The 23,302-nt window shown below is 40.3% G+C and overlaps 1 protein-coding gene and 1 pseudogene across 3 annotated transcripts; one reads left to right on the plus strand and one right to left on the minus strand.

The window, feature by feature from the left end:
- Window positions 1-5,035: 5,035 nt before the first annotated feature.
- Window positions 5,036-21,908, minus strand: ZNF283 (zinc finger protein 283). 3 transcript variants are annotated; one of them, XM_074314189.2, is made up of 8 exons: window positions 21,765-21,905; window positions 21,297-21,503; window positions 20,969-21,095; window positions 19,925-20,093; window positions 19,105-19,210; window positions 16,626-16,713; window positions 14,706-14,832; window positions 5,036-7,751 (listed from the first exon to the last, which is right to left on the minus strand). In XM_074314189.2, exons 5-8 carry the CDS (start codon window positions 19,134-19,136, stop codon window positions 5,881-5,883), a joined length of 2,118 nt encoding a protein of 705 aa, XP_074170290.2. In that variant the 5' UTR covers window positions 19,137-19,210; window positions 19,925-20,093; window positions 20,969-21,095; window positions 21,297-21,503; window positions 21,765-21,905; the 3' UTR covers window positions 5,036-5,880. The 3 variants fall into 3 exon arrangements, with proteins under 3 accessions (XP_074170290.2, XP_019612114.3, XP_074170288.2); XM_019756555.3 differs by lacking the exon at window positions 21,297-21,503 and having other exon boundaries at window positions 21,765-21,908; XM_074314187.2 differs by lacking the exons at window positions 19,925-20,093; window positions 21,297-21,503 and having other exon boundaries at window positions 21,765-21,908.
- LOC109460811 (tetraspanin-6 pseudogene) lies at window positions 8,930-9,496 on the plus strand (annotated as a pseudogene).
- Window positions 21,909-23,302: the final 1,394 nt, after the last annotated feature.

Consider the following 23,302-nt stretch of genomic DNA (forward strand, 5'->3'; position numbering starts at 1 on the left):
CTGAATATTTCATTTGCTGATAAATCAAAAATCTCTGGATTGGGCTTTCCCTCTGAAAGCCCATTACATGACTCAATATACTATTTTCTCATTGCTTCAGTTAGTTTTTTTTTAATTTCTGCTGAGTATATCCTATCTGTATCAAAAAACTAAGGGTTACGGTTCATACTAAGAGCTGGAGATGCAGAGATAAAGCTCATTCCTTCCCAGCCATCAACCAACTCACTGTGTGGTGGGGAATGAACACACACACACACACACACACACACACACACACACACACACACAGAGTCATAGCCCAGATTTTAAATGTTATCCAAGCTGTGAAGCTAGACATACCTAATGCATCCAATATCAGGAGCAAGGAGTGGAGAGAGATTGCAAGAATATCCAAATAGCCAATAAACAATCAGAAAAATGGAAATAGAAACCGAAATCACCACAATCATATACCACTATATACCGATTAGAGTAGCAAAACAAAGTTTTCTAACCGATGCTAAGTATTGTGAAGGGTTTGGAGAAAGCAGCACACTCATACACTGCTGGTGGGAGTGCCAGTTGGAATATTTGTTTGTGAATCTATTTAGAAGAATTAAACTTACAAATGTTTAACACAGGCATATCCATGACGAAACCCAAGCCAATTCCACGTTCAGTATATACAGAAAAAAAATGTACACATGTATGCTCTATAAGACATGTACAAGTATGATCGTAACAGTCCCATAAGGAGGTCTGACTTCCTAACAAAATGTAAGGAAGGATTTTGGCGAGGGGCTGTGGCTCCTTTTATGTGGATCTTGGCTGGTGCTACATGGCTACGAAGGCTCCTTAAAGGAATTGTGCTGGGCACTCAGTGAATTTGTTGTGTCCAAACTAGAAATTCACAGAGAAAACCAACAGATGAAACTAGAAGTGATTAAGGATATCTAATTCAAAATAAAACAACCCAATACAGTCGTACCATTTTAAAGAATGGGTAACTGCATTAAAAAAATGTTTAAAAGGAAAACTCTTATACAACCTCACTCAGATGTAAAAAGTTTAAATAATATAGCAAATAAAATCAAGCAGTACATCAAAAATATATCAGTGACTAACCTGGGTGTATCTAGGAATGGGAAGAAGTCAATCTGTCAGTATAAATGATCACAGTTAACAAATTAAATACTCTACAATCGCAGGAAGAGATGATATGTCATTTGATAAAAACTCAGGGCCCACTCCAACTTAGATATAATAAAGATTTTTACCCACAAATAAGAGAAGACATTAGAAGGCAATCATTTGAGAGCATGAAACTAACTGCCATTTCATCGGAGCTAACAAGCAGACTTGATGACTAATATTTCCAGCTTTAAGTCTCTTTCAGTTATGGCAGCATTTCCCAATGCAGTTTCACATCTCTAAGATGGCAAAGTTTGAGATGCACCAGTTTCAACAAAGTTGAACAATTTCCTTCACTAGAATACTCTTTAGTCTTTTGACAAGCTGATAAGGTACTTAGGTTATGCCTTAAGAGGGAATTCAGTAGATGCTGCTTCTTTAACCAGATATCCCCCTCGTTTTTCAAGTACTATTAAGCACTGGTGATTTTTGAGACATAATTTCAGAAATGCTAGTTAACATGAAAACATGGTACCTGGGAGTGAAAGACTGATTAGCAATGCTTTATTCTACTAAAACCTTCAAAGTATTCTGCTTTGTGGTACATTTGATTATTAAAATTGCACTTGTGTGGAACAATGCTGTCAATCACTAGATGAATAACTGAACAGTGATATCGTGGATGGCCTGTCTGCACCAAATGGACATACGGTGACGTGCAGATTAAAATAATGACCAAAATGAACCACAGACATTTTTGCCAATGCAGAAGTTTTGATGGAACTGACATTTGTGGAGATGAATAATTTTTAAAGGGTTGAATTCTAACTGTGAGTATATAAACACTCTTATTTCACTATAACTAATATGCTTTGATGCTGGCACTAAGTCTTGACAGCCACCTGGTTGAAAGTGATCATGAGAAGCCATCAATTTTAAGATGCTTTCTGATTTCCAAATATTAAGTCTTTCTTGTTAGAATAGATTAAATCATTTCATGTATGTGTGGTTTCCTACTCTAAAAACCAAATAAATCTAAGATAAAATATGCAAATTAATTAAATTTGTGCTGACTCAGTTTATTGTCAGTTAGTTTCTACATATATTTAAACCAGAAGAATTTGGATCTGGGTATTTCATACAGATTGTTTCTATTGCACAATTCTTACAACTTATATTTGGATTGTTTGCTGATGTTTTCATTAGAATTTTTATATTTAATCCATGTAGCTTTTGCTTGTTAGAAGCTACCTCCATTCAGTTTTGTTACTAGATTTGTGTTATCCAGGTAAGATGAGCTGGTAAAACAGTAATTATTTTCACCTTGAAATTTTTGCCTAAGGGTTTAACAATTTCCAAGTGTTATTTCTAAAAGGGAGATCCTGGACCAAATTTTTCCAACTTTTCCTTTGTTTATTTAAATGGGTTGGTTTAAATACATTGTATTACCTTAAATTTTAAAAATCCACTCCATATCTATAATATCTCCTTATCCATTATTCTATAATGTTGCCCTCTTTCTTCCTTGATTTTTCCTTGTTCAGATTTATCAAAGTCTCATTGAGGTAAATGGATTTTTCACAGAAAAATAATGACTGAAGGCTATTGCTTTAAATTCTATTCTATTCCATTCTATTCTATTCTATTTATTTTATTTTATTTTTAAAGGAGGGCACAGCTCACAGTGGCCCATGCGGGGATCGAACAGGCAACCTTGGTGTTATCAGCACCACACTCTACCCAACTGAGCTAACCGGCCACCCCTTAAATTCTTAATCACTAATCTCAAATTTTAGTTGTACTAATTGCTTCTGTATCTTGATTTAGGGTCTGTTATGTTTCTAGTTCCTTAGTTCAGTATGACATGGACCATGTAGACACTGGGGAAAATGAGGCACAGCTCTGGCCCTTCATCTGGGTATTAGTTTGCCAGAGTAGAGCTTCAGCTACCGCCTACAAGTTCCAATACACAATCATTTCATTATCATTTTTTTCTGAAGAATCTATAATTGTTTCAACTTTCTCTTTAATTCAGAACTTATACGTATACATGTTTACACATTTCCAAAAGTAGTTGACCAAGGTTCACCAATCCTTCTAGTGGTGTAATGAATCTCTATAATGGGGAGCGCTAATAGTCACCATCTTAATCAAGTGATCAAATGTAGCACTGGTGATAGTGGGAAAATAGCTATTATGTGCTTGTGATGTGTTGCCAACATCAAGAACACGTCAGCACCCTACTGTGTTTCCCTGAAAATAAGACCTAGCCGGACAATCAGCTCTAATGCGTCTTTTGGAGCAAAAATTAATATAAGACCCAGTCTTATAACATAGCAAAATAAGACCGGGTCTTATATTAATTTTTGCTCCAAAAGACGCAGCAGAGCTAATTGTCCGGCTAGGTCTTATTTTGGGGGAAACACAATATGAGGTGTTCTGGCCAAAGCTGTTTAAGCCTCTAGCTCTAACTGGATTTTATAAGAGATATGAAGGATAGAGACACAAATTAAATTTCACCATGGCGGAACAAACCTAGAATGTATGGCATTCTACAGAACAGCTTTCCTGAGCTCTTCAAAAAGTCTGTTCAAAGTAGACTTGGCAGGGGTTGGGGGGACGGCGGTTATCACCTTGTAAGGGGTATAAATGTCTAATCATTATGTTGTTTAGTACACCTGAAACTAACCCAAAATCCTATATATATCCATACTAGTGAGTGTAAAGCAGTATCTCACTGTGCTTTTGATTTGCATTTCCCCAATGATTAATAAATTACTTCATGTGCTTACTGACTCCCCAAAAGTCTGTTCAAGACTGAAATCTAGAGACATGACAACCAAATGCAATGCATGAATATAGAGAAGATGCTGGTTAGAAAATAAATAGCAATCGCATAAAGTCTTGGGAGCATTGGGAAATAGAAATGAATATAAAAGAATATTACAGAATTAATGATAATTTTCTTGTGTGACCATTGTTTTAAAGAATCAGAGTGTTCTTATTTTTAAAAGGTACATGTTAATGTGTTCACGAATGAACTATCATGATTTGTACATTGTAAGTCAAATGGCACATGAGTATACATATACAAGTTCAGAAAGAAAGCAAATACAGCTAAATATTAACAATTATTGATTCTAGACAGAGTATATTCATTGTCCTATTCTTTAAACTTTTCTGAATGTCTGAAAATTGTAGTAATAAAATTTTGGGAAAGAATTCCCAAATGGACAATTTTCTTTTTGGACAGTTCTCTTTTAAATTTCTAATTTATCTTGAAATGTGAACAGAGAATTTTAATTATTGCCTACCTGTCTCTTGGAATTTATCACAGGAGAATTGCTTCACACCTCTCCCCGGTTCTTCAAGAGGTATATTCCCAACATCTTAACACTTGCTAAATCCACTTTTCTTTTCAGCCTTAATTTTCCATGCAGCTTAAGGGCTAAATTCTGAATAAAAATCCTCTCAAGTTCTTTGTTTTCCTAAATCTCATCCAGAATGAACTATCTGAAATTCAAATGAATAAGTGGTTATGAAAAGCTTTCTTAAACTCATTATACCAATGTGTGTTCCTCTCCTGAGAATTCACTAGTAATATGAATGAGGAGGAGACTAAGATAAACAGCTAATATCTCTTGAGCATAAGCTTCATACCAGATGCTCTTCAAAGGACCTGAGGCACACTAAATCCATTCAATCTCTACAACAGCACTGTTACCATCACCAGCATTTTAATGATGATGCCTATTGGGGACAGGCATTTTGCGCAACATTCCACAGGTACTAAGGAGGTGGAATGGTGAGGACAAGTATGGTTTGGCCATGGATAAGTGGCTTTCTACCTTTATTACATTAACAGTTACTCTCTAGGATGAATTTGCTGAAATTTAACAGACTGAAGTGTTGGAAGTCTTCTATACATTTGCTAAATGAACAAACATCATATAAATTTATGCTTTTATGGGCTTAAGGAAGTTGTGATTCCCACATTTGCCAAATCTTCCTATAGTATATTCTGCTATTCTAATCAAAGAGGTGACAAGTGAGGGGTTTCTTATTCTAATTAAATCGTATCATGACTTGTCTCATGTCTTCAAAAGTGTAAATGTCTCTCAAATTATTTCTGAAAAGGGGCAAACTTTTGTATTTAATTTCCAATCATTCATGGACTGACTGATACTTTTGTAAAATGTAATCATGCCATGGCAATATCATATCAAATTGCTGTAAAAGTTTCCAAACACTCACTCTCATTTTCTGCATTCATCTCATGATGGACAGGAAACAATTTTGTGGGCTGGCAATAGTCTCTAGACAAATTCGAACAGCACTTGTCTAAAGGCGGTCCTACATTCTAATCCAAAGGGTTTCTCATTTGGATGAATCCTATGACGTACCCTAAGACGTTTACCTCATCTGTAAGTCTTTCCACACTCCTTAAAGTATTTCTAATGAGTATAAATTCTCCAATGTTTATCAGACTTTGTGCCATGAATAAAGATGTTCCTTTCATTTAAATGGTTTTACATCAGTGTAAACTGACATTCAATAAGATCGTGCAGAAATCTAAAGGCCTTTTCATATTCCTTATATTCCAAGTGTTTCTCACTAGTATGAATTCTCTGGTATCAAGTAAACTGTCCACACACAGGTAAGGCTTTTGCACATTCCCTACATTCATAAGGTTTCCCAAGAGTAAGACTTCTCTTCTTGTTGTAAGTCATCCATACACACACAGAAAAACGTTCTTTGCCATCTCTTCAATCATAAGGTCTCACCAGTATCAACTGACTCATTTGAGTAAGACGGCCATATAAAGGTTTCCCCACATTCATTATATTCATGGGGTTTATCATTACTATAAGTTCTCTCACGTTGAACAAGTCTTGAGCCATGAATAAAAGACTTCCCAAATTCCTCACATTGGTAAGGTTTCTCATCAGTATGAAATCTCTGATGAACACACAGTTGATAGCCACTTCGAAAGGTCTTCCCACATTCTTTACATTCACAGGATTTCTCACCAGTATGGGCTCGCTCATGTTTAACAAGGCTTGAACCCCACCTAAAGGCTTTCCCACATTCCTTACATTCAAAAGGTTTCTCACCAGTATGGATTTTCTGATGTTGAGTAAGGTGATAGCCATGACTAAAGGCCTTCCCACATTCTTTACATTCATAGGATTTCTCACCAGTATGGGCTCTCTCATGCTTAACAAGGCTTGAACCCCAACTGAAGGCCTTACCACATTCCTTACATTTAAAAGGTTTCTCACCAGTATGGATTTTCTGATGTTGAGTAAGGTGATAGCCACGACTAAAAGCCTTTCCACACTCTTTACATTCATAGGGTTTTTCACCAGTATGAACTCTCTCATGTTGAACAAGACTTGAGCCACAATTAAAGGATTTCCCACATTCCTTACATTCATAGGGTTTCTCTCCATTATGAAATATCTGATGTCGAGTAAGTTGATAGCCACTGCCGAAGGCTTTGCCACATTCTTTACATTCGTAGGATTTCTCACCAGTATGGACTCTTTCATGTTTAACAAGGCTTGAACCCCAACTAAAGGCTTTCCCACATTCCTTACATTCAAAAGGTTTCTCACCAGTATGGATTTTCTGATGTTGACTAAGGTGATAGCCACGACTAAAAGCCTTTCCACACTCTTTACATTCATAGGGTTTCTCACCCGTATGAATTCTTTCATGTTGAACAAGACTCGAGCCACAATTAAATGTCCTCCCACATTCCTTACATTCGTAAGGTTTCTTGCCAGTATGAAATATGTGATGTCGAGTAAGTTGATAGCCCCAACAAAAAGCCTTTCCGCATACTTTACATTCATAAGGTTTCTTACCAGTATGGATTTTCTGATGCTGAGTAAGTTGATAGCCACGACTGAAGGCCTTCCCACATTCTTTACATTTATAAGGTTTCTCACCTGAATGAATTATCTCATGTTTAGCAAGGCTTGAGCCCCAAAAAAAGGCCTTCCCACATTCCTTACATTCATAGGATTTCACACCAATATGAATTTTCTGATGCTGAGTAAGGTGATAGCCACGACTAAAGGTCTTCCCACATTCTTTACATTCGTAGGGTTTCTCACCAGTATGGATTCTCTCATGTTTAACAAGACTTGATCCCCAACTAAAGCTCTTCCCACATTCCTTACATTTGTAGGGTTTCTCACCAGTATGAAATCTCTGGTGCACAGTGAGTTTATAGGCACTAAAAAAGTCCTTCCCACATTCTTTACATTCAAAGTGTTTTTCAGCCGTATGAGTTCTCTCATGTTGAACAAGTTTTGAACCATGACCACAAGCCTTCCCACATTCCTTACAAACACAGGGTTTCTCTGGAATATGAATACTTTGCTGTGCAGTAAGAGATTTACTTTTTCTGTAAGTGGGCATTTTTTCATAGCTGATTATCATTTGACTGAAGTATTCCTCCTGATGTCCCTGTAGTCCCTTGAATTTGCTTTTGCACTTCCGATTATTCTTAAAAATGGATGCCTCAAAGCCAAGGGTCTTATTTCTTTCCTTTATCTCCCACTGGGAAAATTTTATGTCAAAAATGTTCTTTCCTGAAAATGTATTTTTGGTCTCATATGTTGACTCCAAATCTGAAAGAAAACAAGAAAACCACACATTTTACTTCCTCTACCAGAAAAATGACCTCTATAGTAAAAATAAAAGACAAATTGAAAATAATACCTATAGGTGAATTGGATTAGTAAACTAACTGAACTCCTAAGCATCTAGTCTCTCCTTATCAAATTCAGCTTTGATTTTTCTGCTCTTGTGATCTTAATGTTCTGATCTGACAGTTGTCTGGAGAATTTGACAAAGATCACTTTAACAAGTCCCTCATCTTCCTATGTAGATGGTCCCTTAAACCAAAATGTGCCCTTCCATCAATCAAGCCCTTCTGTGCCCAGGTGTAGTTCCAGCTGAACTTTTAATGACTACCGTGTTTCCCCCAAAATAAGACCTAACCGGACAATCAGCTCTAATGTGTCTTTTGGAGCAAAAATTAATATAAGACCCGGTCTTACTTTACCATAAGACCAGGTTTTATGTAATACAAGACCGGGTATGTGATATGATATGATAGGTATGATATGATATGATACGATATATGATATATGATATGATATGATATGATATGATATGATATATATAATATGATGTAATACCGGGTCGGGTATAAATTTTTGCTCCAAAAGATGAATTAGAGCTGATTGCCCAGCTAGGCAATTTTCTGGGAAACAGGGTATCTGTCTCTGCATTCAGTCAATGGCAATGCTATTTTGGTTGAAGTAGTTGAAGAAAACCCAGCTTTCCACAGATACGTAATTGTAAAATGGTAAAATACTTTATGAGCCTGTTCAGATAATTGGGGATGTTATTTTTTGATACTACAGTAGAACTTGAGAAGCGGTAGTTTCTTAAAGGTTAGTTGCAATGTGCAATATGCAACCATACCTATGAACTTTTCATACTATGTTCCATTAAAATCCATTGCACTTTAGCTGTTCTGATGACCCCGTGCGGCCCCATCTCGGAGACTGCAGACTAAACCAGTCATTACTTATTTCAAGAGTATCCTCCTTATCTATATTTTCATGTTCTTGCTGTTGGCATTTGGGCCTGGAGAATTGGCAATGTGAGCCTAGAGAATTATTTTTCCCTTTTAAATGGGAAGGCCATCAATGTCCCCTTCATACTCATTGGCACTGGCACTGTTATCATTCGTTTGGGAACCTTTGGCTGTTTTGCTACCTGCTGAGCTTCTGTGTGGATGCTAAAACTGTATGCAATGTTTCTGACTCTCATTTTTTTTGGTTGCACTGGTCACTGCCATCATAGTATTGGTCTTCAGACATGAGACTAAGAACAGCTTTAAGAATAATTATGAGAAGGCTTTAAAGCAGTATAACGCTACAGGAAATTACAGAAGCCATGCCGTAGACAAGATTCAACATAGGTTGCATTGTTGTGGTGTCACCAATTTTAGAGACTGGAAAGATACTAATTATTACTCAGAAAAAGAATTTCCAGAAAGCTGCTGTAAACTTGAAGATTGTTCTCCTCAGAGAGATGCAGATAAAGTAAACAATGAAGGTTGTTTTGTAAAGGTGATGACCATTATAGAATCAGAAATGGGAGTTGTTGCCGGAATTTCCTGTGGCGTTGCTTACTTCCAGCTGATCGGAATCCTTCTCGCCTACTGCCTCTCCTGCGCCATAACAAATCACCAGTATGAGAGAGTGTAACCAGCATGACACGGTCTTACTCCTATCCAACTTCAAGGACATTTACATCCGTCTGCCCCCATGAACTACTAGATCACCTGGATGGAAAACTGCCTGACATTTACCACCAATGAAAAACTACACCAATAGTCTAATTCAATCTAGACATTTGTTCAATATAAATCCACCTTTTGTCCCATTCATCTGAGATCATTGAAACCCCCTTACCACTCTGAAACACTGGAAGAGCTAGCAAATTGCAAAAAAGAAAAAAAATACATTGCACTTTGGAGGCTCTTTTATCTGTGCATGATTTTGTGACATCATGCACTGGTCATTTGAAAAATAGTGGTTCACTGAGTTATGCAGATTTTGAGATGTTGACATGTTTCATTATATAATATCAATGTTAGTATTGATAATAGATCATCAAATGTTAGTATTACCCCCTATCTAATCAGAAAAAAACATTTCCTTTAATGAGTATTTTGTGAGGAGGAACTTTAAGTCTGGATAACCATAGTTTGTCTATCAGTCATTCTTTCAAGAAAAAAATGGTGTTCCATGAAAAAAGCACCTAGTTTAACTCATAATTCAAACTTCACAAGTGGTTTTCCTCAAGGCAATCATCACACTTTGGTATATAACAGAAGAGATTAATGAATACTTCCCATATTACCACACAGAATAGTTTCTAAATGAACACTCAAGGATCAAGATTTAATCAAATGAAGCGCAGAGCAGAGTAGTTGAAGGTCAACCAGCGTGAAGGAGGTTACAGTAGAAAAGGGTTGTTGCATGTGGGGAGTCAGAATGCAAGCATGGGAAGGCCAAGTGTCTGTGTGTATGTGACCCAGCATGGGTTTGCACAGCCCAAGTGGAATGAGACGGACAATAGCAAGATCAAGGTGGTGGTGATAACGGAAGGTTAGTTACATACAGAGAGTTCAATCAAATATTAGATTAAGGATGGTGGAAGCCAGGTTTTTTACTACCAAAGAAGGGAGTCAGAAATATGGAAAATGAATAAGCTGAAATGAAACCTGTAGTGGTGAGTTGGAATTGGGAGATATCTGTGTGGACACAAGGTTACCAACATACGAGGTCTGACAATCAAGTTTGCGAACTCATCCTAGAAAAAGAGCTCCATGCCTCATTGCTAAATATCACTACGCTCACCTTTGTAGTACTCCCCTTGGGAAGCTATGCACCAAAGCCAGTGCCTAGTCCACCCTTCAAAGCAATTTTGGAACTATTTTTCTGGAATGGCCGTCACAGCTATCGTCATATTACCCTGGATGTCCTGAATGTCATCAAAATGTCTTCCTTTCAATATTTCCTTTATCTTCGGATAAAGAAAGAAGTCATTGGGGGCCAGATCAGGTGAGTAGGGAGGGTGTTCCAATACAGTTATTTGCTTACTGGCTAAAAATTCCCTCACACACAGTGCCGTGTGAGCTGGTGCATTGTCGTGATGCAAGAGCCATGAATTGTTGGTGAAAAGTTCAGGTCATTTTCGTCTAACTTTTTCACACAGCCTTTTCAGCACTTCCAAATAGTAAACTTGGTTAACTGTTTGTCCAGTTGGTACAAATTCATAATGAATAATCCATCTGATATCAAAAAAGGTTAGCAACATCATTGCAACAAGTTCGCGAATTTAATTGTCTGACCTCGTATAGCTATAAACGTGTGTGTATGTGTGTGTGTGTGTGTGTGTGTGTGTGTGTGTGTGCGCGCGTGTGTGTGTGTGTATGTACACCCTAGTTCTGTCCACTAAGAGTGGCTGGGAGCAACCATCCCTCAGAAGCAATGAGCAAACTTACTACCTAGATTTTGGCTTCTAAACACCATTCTCGACTAAAAAGAACCAGGGCACCTTGAAGAAATAGCTGGCTTTAGAGCTAGAACAGGGAAAGTACAAGATGAGCCTGGAACATGTTTTGTATAAGAAAATAAAGAAGCATTTAAAGAGTGATGGAGACGTGCCAAAGGACACAAATGCCATACGACACAGTTCCCAGTGGTCAAATCTGGAACAAGCTCAAACATTCTGAGCTTCAAAATAAATAATGGGAAGAACAGATTACAACTCACTGACTAGAAATGCAATATATGAATAAACAAAGTTTGAAGAGGAATATGCTATTTAGTAGCCTCAAAGTTCCTCCTCACAAAATACTCAATAAAGGAAAAAAGATTAACTTTACAGGGAGGGAGCCAGCAGATACCACCCTAACCAATGGCTCAAAGGAAGATTCAGCAGTAATGACAAATCATTTGCACTGCCTGACAGAATGCAAGAACGCAGCATCAACTGTGATATTTCCACCAAAGATGCATAATCTAAATCGAAGCATGAGGAAAGAGCAGACAAACCCACACTGAAGAACACTGTACAAAACAACTGACCTCTAATCTGCAAAAGCAGCAAGGAATGCAAGTCAAGGAGAGACATATGAGCTATTTCAGACTGAAAGAGACTAAACAACCCAAATTCCTAAAACAACAAAGCTGTATATTATCCTGTCCTTGCCTATCCTATCTCCTGACCTAATTTCTTAGTACATGTTCCTTTACTAACTCTGCCCGGGCCTTTTTATACGTCCTCCAACAAAGTTCCTTTCCGACCACAGGACCTTTGCACCTGCTGTTCACTGCAACTGATACTCCTCTCCAGATACTTATATAAATTGATCCCAGGCTTCATGTGTCTATTCGAGATAGCTTCCCCTGACCATCTTATCTGAATTAGCCCTATCAAGTCCCATTGTTTTCCATTCTCTTATGCTGTTTACATTTCCTGAACAACATGTTTCATTACAAGATATTATTTATCTATTTATTTATTTACTTATTTTATGTTTCTCCCTGACGACACAAACTGCGTGAGAATGGGCAAGTCATTAATCTTGGCCATGACTGTATTGACAATGCCCAGTACGATGCCTGGCTGGGAGTAGGCACTCAAAATATTTGCAGAATTTATGAATGAATGCGTATATTTATTCACAGAGCGAGAAAAATGCAAAAGAGTGGGAAAGCAGCCTAATCCAACGTATAAGTACAATGGATGCACTGGAAACAAAAAAGAACACCTTCCCCACTGAAATGTGAGGGAAACATGAGAAGAAAACCAAGAAGAGGAAAAAAAAAATAACCAAGAAGAGTGGGAAATGAGATCGTAAGGTGGCCCAAAGTGAGACCTCAATTTCCTCCCAGGTGTCAGGCTTTCACTCCACAGGCCTTGGTCCCTCCTAGGGAGCTTTCCGAACAGCTGTTCCTCCTTCTCCTCCTCTGTGACCTGTGAGGTTGTTCCCTGCAGTGTTGGTTCCCTCTCGCCTTCAACTTCCTGGGTTCCAATTTCTCGGCCCTCCCCACACAACCATCCAGGGCTCCTCTCCTTGCTCCAGTGTCATCCCATCTGACTTAGAAATGCAGTGTCTGCTTGCAAAAAAAGAAATGCCAAATGGTGTAGACAATTTTTTAAATAATTGTAAGCTCAAAACATTTAGTTAATTTGCAATAAAGTAAAGGTAAAATAATACTGATAAAGACTTCAGAAAGGAGAAGGATGACGGGAATAAAGACCACGATATCACCTAGGAAATAGATCGTGTTTCAGACTCATTCAGGCTTCATCTTGTTAAAGCAAATAGAACACACTGGTGGAAAACACAGATTCTGGAGCCAGACTTCCTACGTTCAATCGGTGCCACTGCCTCCCACCAGCTGTGTGACCTTGGGAAGTCACTTGAACTGTACGAGCCTCAAATAAAAATAGTAATAGTATCTATCTCATGAGGATGTTGTGAGAGTCAAAGTTCATGTATTTGCTCTGCTGAGAACAGACCCTGGTTTTAGTAAGCACAGTGTTAACTGTTGTTATTGTCACTGTTGTAATTTTGTGTCATTCGGAGCGGCCTGCGGGGTCTCTGGTCCCGCTCCCCACATAAGAACGCAGGATACGGCTAGGCCAAAAAGGAACACCCACGGAGCCATAGGTAGGGGAGTCATATCACTATAGTCTTGTTGGCGGCTGGGTTGGAGACACAGGAGGCAGGAGCCACACTGTTCGCAACCCTCACTGCCCCGCTTGCTAGCTCAGCCACCACCTTCTCAATAATCCCCATTTGCTGCTAGCATAGCCACAGCAGTCATATTAGTGGCCAGTGGCTCACTGGTCACAGCTGACAGCCAACTAGCCACAGCTGATGGCCATCCAATCACAGTTGATGGCCATTTACTACCTGAGCCAGCACCTTTCCACGTGAGGCCAAGAGCCTGGAAACTGCACTCCTGGCTCTGTCCCCACATTTTGCTAAGAGGAAAACAAGAAGTTTCATGAGACATTTTCAGGCTTTAGCTGAGATTGTAACTTCCAACTTCAAAGTAAAGAAATGCCTTGGCTTAGTCTGAAATGAGTTCTGTTCATTCAGCCCACCTCTATATAAAGGAAGAGGCTCTTTTGAAAGCCAGAGTATATCAGGACCCTGTTTCTATTAGGTTGGTGCAAAAGTAACTGCGGTTTTTGTTAACTATTTTTAACCTTTTAAATAGCAATTACTTTTGCACCAATCTAATCGCTATACTCCCGGCATGTGTGTCAGAAAAAACTAAGAGCGGTGCTTGTTTAACGTGCATACAAATCACCTGGGGATCCTGTGTAAACACCGATTCTGTTCTGCTGGTCAGGGCTAGGGCCTGACAAGCTGCATTTCTAACAAGCACCAGGAGAAGCTGATGTTAGGTATTTGTGTCATACTTCACAATAAAAATGTTAAAACCCCATGTAAACCAAACCTTGGCTTCTAATCACTGAGGAAACAATCCAGATTCTTCCCCCCAACCAATAAAACTGGCTGCCATCGGGGCCCCGCCTGTCTCCCTCACTAATTCTCGATACTCTCTTCTTCACTTACTCAGCTCACGCCTTCTAACGGTTCCTCCAACAACAGAACCACACTGTGAGTAGCAAGGACACAGAAAATCTATAGAAATGTTGACGTTAAACAGAGTATGAAATCTGGTTTCTCTGACAATGCTTATGAAGTAAATACACCGTAATGCAAATCCAGCTCCTTGGTCATTAAAGAAGAGAGGACATTGCAGGAAGGGGCGGAGGAAGCTCACTGAGGGGGATGGGAAGATCAAAGTGCTAAATAAAGGAAGCCATTTCTAACCCAACAAGTATCAAAACGTTCCTTTGAGAACAGGGAGAAGAAATTCACCTGGTTTCTTCAAAGGCAGCCCCGTAATTCCCAGTGGAGAAAGCTGATTGCAGAGAGGAGATGCTAAATGATTTCAGGCAGGTGACCTTACCCAGTGAGACCAAGTTACTATAGTTCTCCAACATCACATCCACGTACAAGTCCCTCTGAGCTGGGTCCAGGCACTCCCACTCCTCCTGAGAGAAGTCAATGGCCACATCCCTGAAAGTCACCGACCCCTAAAAGCAAAAACCCACGCGTTACTTGTGAAATATAAAAACGTTAAGAAAATATTTCCAAGATATAAAAAGAAGGTTGTGAAGGCTCAACTGCAAGAAGAGGAAAACATAACAAGTGGGCTGGAAGCCTGTGATACACAGTAGTTTGGAAAAGTAAGGACATTAGAATTACTAAAGCAGAATGTCTACTGTTCTAGAAGAATCCTGTTATAGCAGAAAGAACTTCCTGGATACTGTGAGATAACTCAGCTACCCAGACCTGTCTGGTAATATGTAAAATAATCCCAGTTGCTCTTTTATTAAACAAAAATTGTGTGAGTGTGAGTGAGTGTGTGTGTGTGTAAGGTGTGCTTATGGGTGTGTATACATATATGCAACCTGCTATGTGCCTGCCTCCTAAATTCTTTATAAATGTGAACTGCTACACCATCTTTTTTCCCTTTAAGGAATACAAAAAAAAAAAAAAACCACAAAAACATTTTCTTTCCAAATGCACTATAAAATCTCTATTTCAGAAAAATGATTTCCATTAAATTAAGGATTATCGTTAAAACGCAAGTAAATCATTCTGTTAAGTTACATCATAAGCATTTTTTCTTATGATGAATACATAAAATGTTTTATTAGCTACAATTCAGTTCATCATTTGGATACACGACATTAATAACTATTATATATATACATATAGATTGAACAAAACTCCTATCGATTTTCTTAATTCTGGGGCTCCGTTATCATCTAGTACTTAAAAATCTGGATCATCTACTTACTTGGTACCATCAACCACCCCTTGCTTCACACCTTTCTTGTTCCCAAGTTGGAGGATATTGATATAGGATACAGATGTCACCCAAGACCTACACAACCTGGTCAATGAAGAAATGGACGTTGACACTGGTAGTTCATCAATTAGGGAATCCCTGGAAAGAACCACTCTCTCCCCACTCTAATCCTCAAAGCCTCACAAAGCATGCGATCATACAGAAACTGAGGGTGAAACCAAGAAATCACAAAGTCCACCTTAATGCTCTGGAAAACTCCGGTCTGTGACGAAGTTCCAAGCTTTCCTGTGTGGTCCAATGAGACCCTCATGACTAACTCATCACACCACAACTTGTCCCGGGGGTAAGAGATCTGATCAGGGAAGTGGTGCAGTCCTAGAGGAACGAAGATGGAGGTGATAACCAAGGGCATGACCCAAGACGGCCTGCCATGGATGTGTCACAGTGAAACACCAAAGGTCTTCCAAAGAATGCACAAGTGAAACTGCTCTCTTGGATGGCCATCCAGATGTCTAAGGGCACAATACCTTGCCTGGCTTCTTTCCAAGCTGCCTGCCAATCAACGGAAAGCTGTTGTTTTCAAGATGTCTACAGTCTTTCATTCTCTCCTCTTTCCTCCTTCTTTTATAGAAATCCTGTTTGTGCTTTGCTAAATGAAATCAATCTACTATTGGTTTTCCTTGCATACAAGTGAAAGTGTGCTGTCAGCTGTATTTCTTTGAGTTATTCTTTGACAGAAGTTCAATATTGCCCTCAAAAGATTCCATTTCTTCACTGCTCCTGATAGAAGACTGAGAACACAGGAGATGTTGAACAATGTGTTCAATGAATATAATAACACTGATTGGAAAAGGGACATAGGGAGGACACTGGGCGATCTGATACCATCCTTCACTGGCATAGGAGAATCTGAGAAGCAGGTTCAGGCGTGGGTAGAAAGCTTTAGGATAATTAAGGAAAATATTCACATAAAAATCACTACATTTCAAGGAGAGAGAAACACCAACTTACATCAGTCATGGTTCTAGAATTGCAAGGACTAATTAACGCTCCATGGGGTTCCTCTACTGGTGAAGCACAAAGTCCAGAAAAGCCAGAGCTAGGGAAGGAAAAAGACGCTTTAGGCCAGGTGTGCTTAAGTGGTCCCGTCCTGACTCAAGTTCATGAGCTTTGATCTCCTCCATTCCTGCTTCTCCTCCAAACTCCAGACACTGTTGGTGACCTCTAAACTCTCACCCCAAACCCCAGGTACTGCAGCAGGCTTCTGACAGTGCCCAATTCTGGGGATGCAGATATGGGGCTGAGATTGGACAACTTAGTCCTGCCCAGATCAGATCCTCCTCCCTCCATTTCCACCTGTCAGGACTGAGTGGACCACATGGTCCAAACTAGAACATTCTTCATAGGCTCAGGACTGGAGAAAGCTGATCAAGGCATACGGGCGGACAGGCTATACAAAGAATTGCTCAGGCAAATTGCCTGTGCCCAAAAATCTGATTTCTGAATGCATTCGGAACATCCATACACTGGAACACTATGAAACTATGTGAGTTTGGGGAAAATAACCAAGATATATTGTCAACAGTAAAAACAGGTTACAGCATGTATAGCATGAGTATATTTATAAACTATATGCATATATCAATATAGAAAGACTGACAATCAGACATCAATAGATGAACATTTGTGGAAAGTTATATAGCTATATGTAATAATGTTTATTTTGTACTGTGATCATAACCATAATTTTGTGTAGGTATTCTGCGCAATTGTTGTAACAATGGCCATGCGTTACACTAACTATATGATTTCTACTTTTGTCCTACCTAGAAAACATGGCTGAAATTTCCCCCAAAATGTCATGGATATATTGATAAGGTTTTGATTCTGATTCTTTTCATGTCTTCTGACAGATGGGTTTATTTTGTATCTGAACCTGTCTTCTTAGAATAATATCTTCCAGGTAATTACTGAATTACTTGATCCTGTTAGTCTTCATAACTAACATCAGTAGGATAAAAACTATACTATATATAACTCACAGGATAAATTCCATTTGCCTCCGCAAAGTTGGTGATGACCCAACAGTACTGCCTACAATCACCTTCCTATGAGTTCCTAAAACAGGTCACCTGAATTACCTGCTGGCCTTTGTTGCTGGCTGTCCTACACTTACTTGTTCGTATATATATTTTGTCTTGTCTTTTTTTCTCTCTCCCCCTTTCTTCCACTTCCATCTCCACTCCGGTTCAAGCCATTGTTTCTCAGCCTAATTGTGTAGGACACAGCTCCCTGGCCCAAGCTGGTACTATGAGCCTTGCGCTCCCCCGGGCTGAGGCAGTCGGTGTCCAGCCATTGGGCGGCCGCACTCAGCAGCTCACGGCAGCTCAGCTCCAGGGAGAGCTGTTGCTCACAATCTTCGCGTAGAGGGCGCAGCTCACTGGCCCATGTGGGAATCTAACTGGCGACCTTGGCATTCAGAGCACAGCACTCCAACCTGAGCCACCCAGCCAGCCTGCTGTCTTCCTTGTCTTATAGGTAACAAATATGTCTTTTAGTCATTGTATCACCTCCCAAATGCTACTACCTCAGGGTCTTACATTTGGGGTAAATTTTTACCCAAGATTCCACTTAGAGAAATGTCTCCATAAGTAGCTAAAAATACACAAGATGAATACAAGAGACAAAATTAGGCACCAAAAAATTGGCTCAGAAAAGACAACCAGAATCAGTGTCAAGCTGAGAACGCTAAGTGGAGACTCAATCTTGTGAGGCTCAGTCTTGTTCTGGGCAGACTGGTGGCTTATTTGAATATTTATACCAATAATCTTCTTATCCTACTTTCTAGTACTAACATCTGTCCTTGAATATATTATTTGTAAACTAGATTTTCGTAAGACAGCTGTCCATTAGAAATTACTGCTATTTTCGGTGGAAATAACCTTTGAAATAGGCTAATTCTGAAAGTCTGTCTTTATTATCCTGGTAATCAACTTTTACATGGCATTTCTATATTCCTAAAAGTTGTAAACACTTGAAGGTTTTCACATAAGAAAGGAATCACTGGCCCTTCCCTCTTCTTTCTACATACTCAAGATTAAAATAAAACCCAAGCCTAGATTGGATTTCATTTTCAAACTGAAAGTTAGAGAGTTTTCAACTAAATTATATTACCAATTACTGTGATTTTATTCTGCAGAAACAAAAGTCGGACACATAGGCTCACAGGAAAAGAAAATGAATAAAAATACACCAAAAATATTAAGAATGATTAAGAGGATGTAATTGTCATTTCCTTCTCTGTATGCTTCCTGGATTGCTGAATTTTTTTTTGCAACAAACTTATATTAATTCCATTATCAAAACTAAAAAGATACTTCCAAATGTAAAAAAATTGAGTGATAGGGAAGGGGTATATTGAAGTCATTAAGAAAACTAAACAAACAGCCCAACACTGAAAATCAGTGGGCCCGAAACAAATCACACCTACCAGCTCTCGAACATCCTGTGGCTGTTGCTCATCACCACAAGAAGTCACGTTCACTGTCAAGATCCTCCCATGAATGAACACGAATTATGTACATCAGCTTTAAAGTCTGAGAAAGGAAATACATGCACGTAAACAGTAACATCACAAAAACATACATATTTGGTACAGAGTGGATGCTCAACAAGTGTCCACCTCTCCACCTCCTCACTGAATGGCCAATTAAAACAACACTTTGAGTAGCGCATACTCAACATATTTGAGTAGTCAATAATATGGCAACAACTATGCACAGTGCGGGGGCGGGGCGTCCTAGACTAATCGGGGGATCACTGCATAAATTATATAAATGTCTAACCACTATGCTGTACACCTAAAACTAATATAATACTGAATGCGAACTGTAACTGAAAAAAATAATAATAATTTGGAAAAAAAACATTTTGGATATAATCCTTGAAAAAAGTCTTTCAAAACCCTGTCTTTTCAAATGGGATTCGTATAGCGCTCGTAGTATTCTTGAGTACTTTTGTGCAGACCTCTAACTACTGCTTAGTATTACATAATTTACATTTTTCCTTCTTTTGATTCTTGATGAACATTAATTTTTACTAGATACATATTATCCACCACAAGATATACTGCAATTCACTTAACTGTTTAAATGTCACTGGACACTAATTTTGTACAAGTTCTGTCCCAGCTCTTGTATCTTTATCCCAAACCAATGGAGCTGTATCTTTTAGGGGTCATGTACACTTGACAATCTCATGAAATTATAGACATTTTGCCCACTTTAAAAAATGAATTTACAAATAGTTACCAAAACTGTCTCAATTTCAAGGGGTCTGTGGTCCCTTGGAAGTTCATAAAGGGAGTAAGATGACCTCAGGTTAAGATTTTCTGTACTAAACCATTTGAGCGTCTGGTCATTTTTTTAAACTTGCAAGCACCCATCACAATCTCCTTCATATTTCTCTTCATATGTCAATCTAGAAAAAGTTGATGGAGAAAGATCCAGAATCACCACATAACAGCAACTCTTACTATTCACCAAGCCGGTATCATGGGGCAGGTACTGTTCTAAGGAGCTTTACACCTATTAACTCATCTCACATCATTACAACCCCACAAAGATAGGTATTATTTTGTCCCGATTTTTTGGATTTGGCACGAGAGCCAGTCATTTGTCTAAGCTCACACAGCTGGGAACAGACAGAGCCAGAAAATGAATCCAGATGCTCTAGATCCAGAGCCTTACTTTTAAATACAACACAGTACTGCCTCTCACAACCCACACAAAGTTGTACCTGAAATATCTCATGTTTAGCAATGTTACTGATTTTCTACCTAAAGATTATCTACAAGTCTCTGCCCTTGTTGGTGCAAACTGCAAAGTCCTATCAAAAGCTCGATCACATTCCTTCCCCAAAAAGCCTCTCAACATTGAAATTTAATAACTGAAACTATCTATCCCCTCCTACTTTGCCTTGCTTTAAAAATCATGACTGTGGAGAAGATATAGTTTGTACACCACACTACCTAAATACTAATCTCCCCAAGTGTTCATGGTCTAAAATAAAGCTCTAGCATTAATCTCCAGGAGGTGTATTTCTATACCATCAGAATGCCTAGAAAGGGAGAACACAGTGAAGGACCTGCAAAATTTGCCATGTGAACAGAGGGCAATTAAATGAGGGAAAGGACAATAGGGGGTGGCCACTGGGAAGAGGGATGCATCAGCATGGTGGGTCATTCGCCAGAAGGAAGACCCCAGGATAGCCAAGATCTTTCAGGCCAAGAAAGCAAACATTCTCATGATCTAAAAACAAAGGTAATTGTATGAATAAAAAAGAAACAAACTCACCTGAACCTCGATTTATAAACATATAACAATTCTTTCCTCCTCCGGGTCCTCCTTAGAAACCCGACATCAGTGGGGGGAAAGGGGAATCATGAGACACCAGCATTTCTTGGAGCACAAGCGGACTTAACTGAAAAAGAAAAAATAGAACCAAAATAACCTCTAGGGCCACACCTACCTTCAACCACCCACAACCAAATAGAGTTCAAATGGAGGCTGGGATCTATCTCCGAGTTGACAGTAATTCTTGGGAACAGATGCCCGGGTGCAGTGACTCTGAAACATGAGGTTGGCTCCCAAGGAGCAGAGGTGGCCCTTCTAGGAATCCTACCTCTGGGACCTCATCACGTCTTCCCAGGAGCCTGTCAAAGGACACTTTCAGATGTAAAATTCTCATCCCAAGATTCGACCTGTGCCTTCTTTCTTGAAACGTTCGTCCTAGGGCTTAGTACAGGACTTCTTTTCTTGTGGTCATTTCACTTTGGCAGGCCCTAAGAATCTGGAGGGAACTTAGAGCACACGCCAAAGCAAACCACACCTACAAAGAGGGCCACGCACCTCATCACCGAGACACATCCCAGTCCTGACTCGCCGCCTGTCACACACCATTCTCGGCTGCTCGCGGACACACAGGCTTGAGGCTCCGGATGCGACACGCCCCATCCGCGACCCGGGCCCCACCTCAAGCGCCTCCCTGTGACACCCCTCACCGCCGATTCCAATCCCGCTCCGGTAAAGTCGATTGAGCTCTGCCACCCTTACCCGGTGGTGACTACTTCCTGGGACAAGAACAACTCACCGCGCAGCATCCAAGAACCTAGAGGACACCGGAAAAGGACTCAGACACCGTGGCTAGTTTGGGCCCAGAGGCTTATGGGAAATGAGAGGCGGAAAATCCTAGGAGGCTGGGAGCCTCGCCGTTTCAAGTGCTCCCGGCAGGCAAACTCGCCCAGCGCTGAGATTTCTGGGAAATGTAGTCCACAGCAGGCAAATCCCCGGAAACTGGGACCTTCGAAATGTACCAGCATGCAACTCGGCCCCGCCTATCAAAGACGCCTTACCTAAACCTATCTTGGCTTTGCTGGAGGTAGTAGCTCCTGGCTTTGGCGACCGCGTAGCTGTTCACGTATCTTTGGTGTGGCCGAGGGTGAATTAGAAGGTTCTCAGCAAAGGAAGAGGAACGCATTCTGGAGTACAGAGCTGGCAAAGATGGAAATGAGGGTTGAACAGGGACTTGGGGGGGGGGGGTTGATGGGGGGCGGGAGAGGGGGAGGGACGGGGAACATCCCAACAAAAGAACATGGGAATGACCCTGGGCGGGGCCACAAGCTTACCTGGGTACCAGACACTGGAAAAGGATCTGGTAGTTGAACAGATGTAAAATTCTCATCCCAAGACTAGACCTGTGCCTTCCCAAGACTAGAGTGTGTCTTGCTCTGGGTGAGTTTGTGGGTCCCATTTGGTGTCTGGGACCCTGTGTGGAGTTGTTTATACCCATCGGATAGTTTCTGCCAGTGTGAATCTTTGTTTCCTTAAGCGGCAAGGAGAGTATATGTGTTAAGACATTATAAGCCACTGTTGGAAAGCAACTGTAAGTGGTCGTGAATGGATATTGTGACCATGGGGACTTGTGTGAAGTTCTCTATAGGACAGAGACGTGAGAAGGTGTCGTGTGGGAGACCCTGCTCGCTGCGCCATTTGTCGTGCGTGGAGGCCTGATCGCCGCGCCATCTTTCAGGCGGGATGGCCTGCGGGGTCTCTGCCCCCGCTCCCCACACAAGAACGCAGGATATGGTGAGGCCGAAAAGGAACACCCACGGAGCCATAGGCAGGGGAGTCATACCACTATGGTCTCACTGGAGGCTGGGTTCACCGGACATGCGACCTGCCGTCCGCCTTTCCGCCAACTGACCGACCGACGACTCTCCTCCACTCTCTCGACTCTGTTCCTCTCCTCTCTTCCGCTTTCCTCGGCTCTCCTCTTCCGCTGTCTTCGGCTCTGCTCGGCTCTGCTTGGCTCCTCAGCAATCCTCTGTAGCCACAGCAGTTACACCGGCGGCCAATCGGCTAACCAGCCACAGCCGACGGCCAATCAGCCACAGCCGACGGCCATCCACTACCCGAGCCAGCACCCTTCCACGTGAGGCCGAGAGCCTGTAAACTACTCTCTGGGACTCTGTCCCCACAGAAGGTCTGTGACATTGTGTGTTTCTGTTAATGTCAGTAACAAAATGATAATACTTGTGAGTTTTTTTTATAGGGTTTTCTTTTGTGTGCATATGATGGTGATTATGAAAGTGGATCACTGTCCAGCTGGAATTGAAAAACAGCGTAGTG

Source organism: Rhinolophus sinicus, chromosome 8 (genome assembly GCF_057876585.1).
Source record: "Rhinolophus sinicus isolate RSI-liver-muscle chromosome 8, RSI-T2T, whole genome shotgun sequence".
Classification (NCBI taxonomy): domain Eukaryota; kingdom Metazoa; phylum Chordata; class Mammalia; order Chiroptera; family Rhinolophidae; genus Rhinolophus; species Rhinolophus sinicus.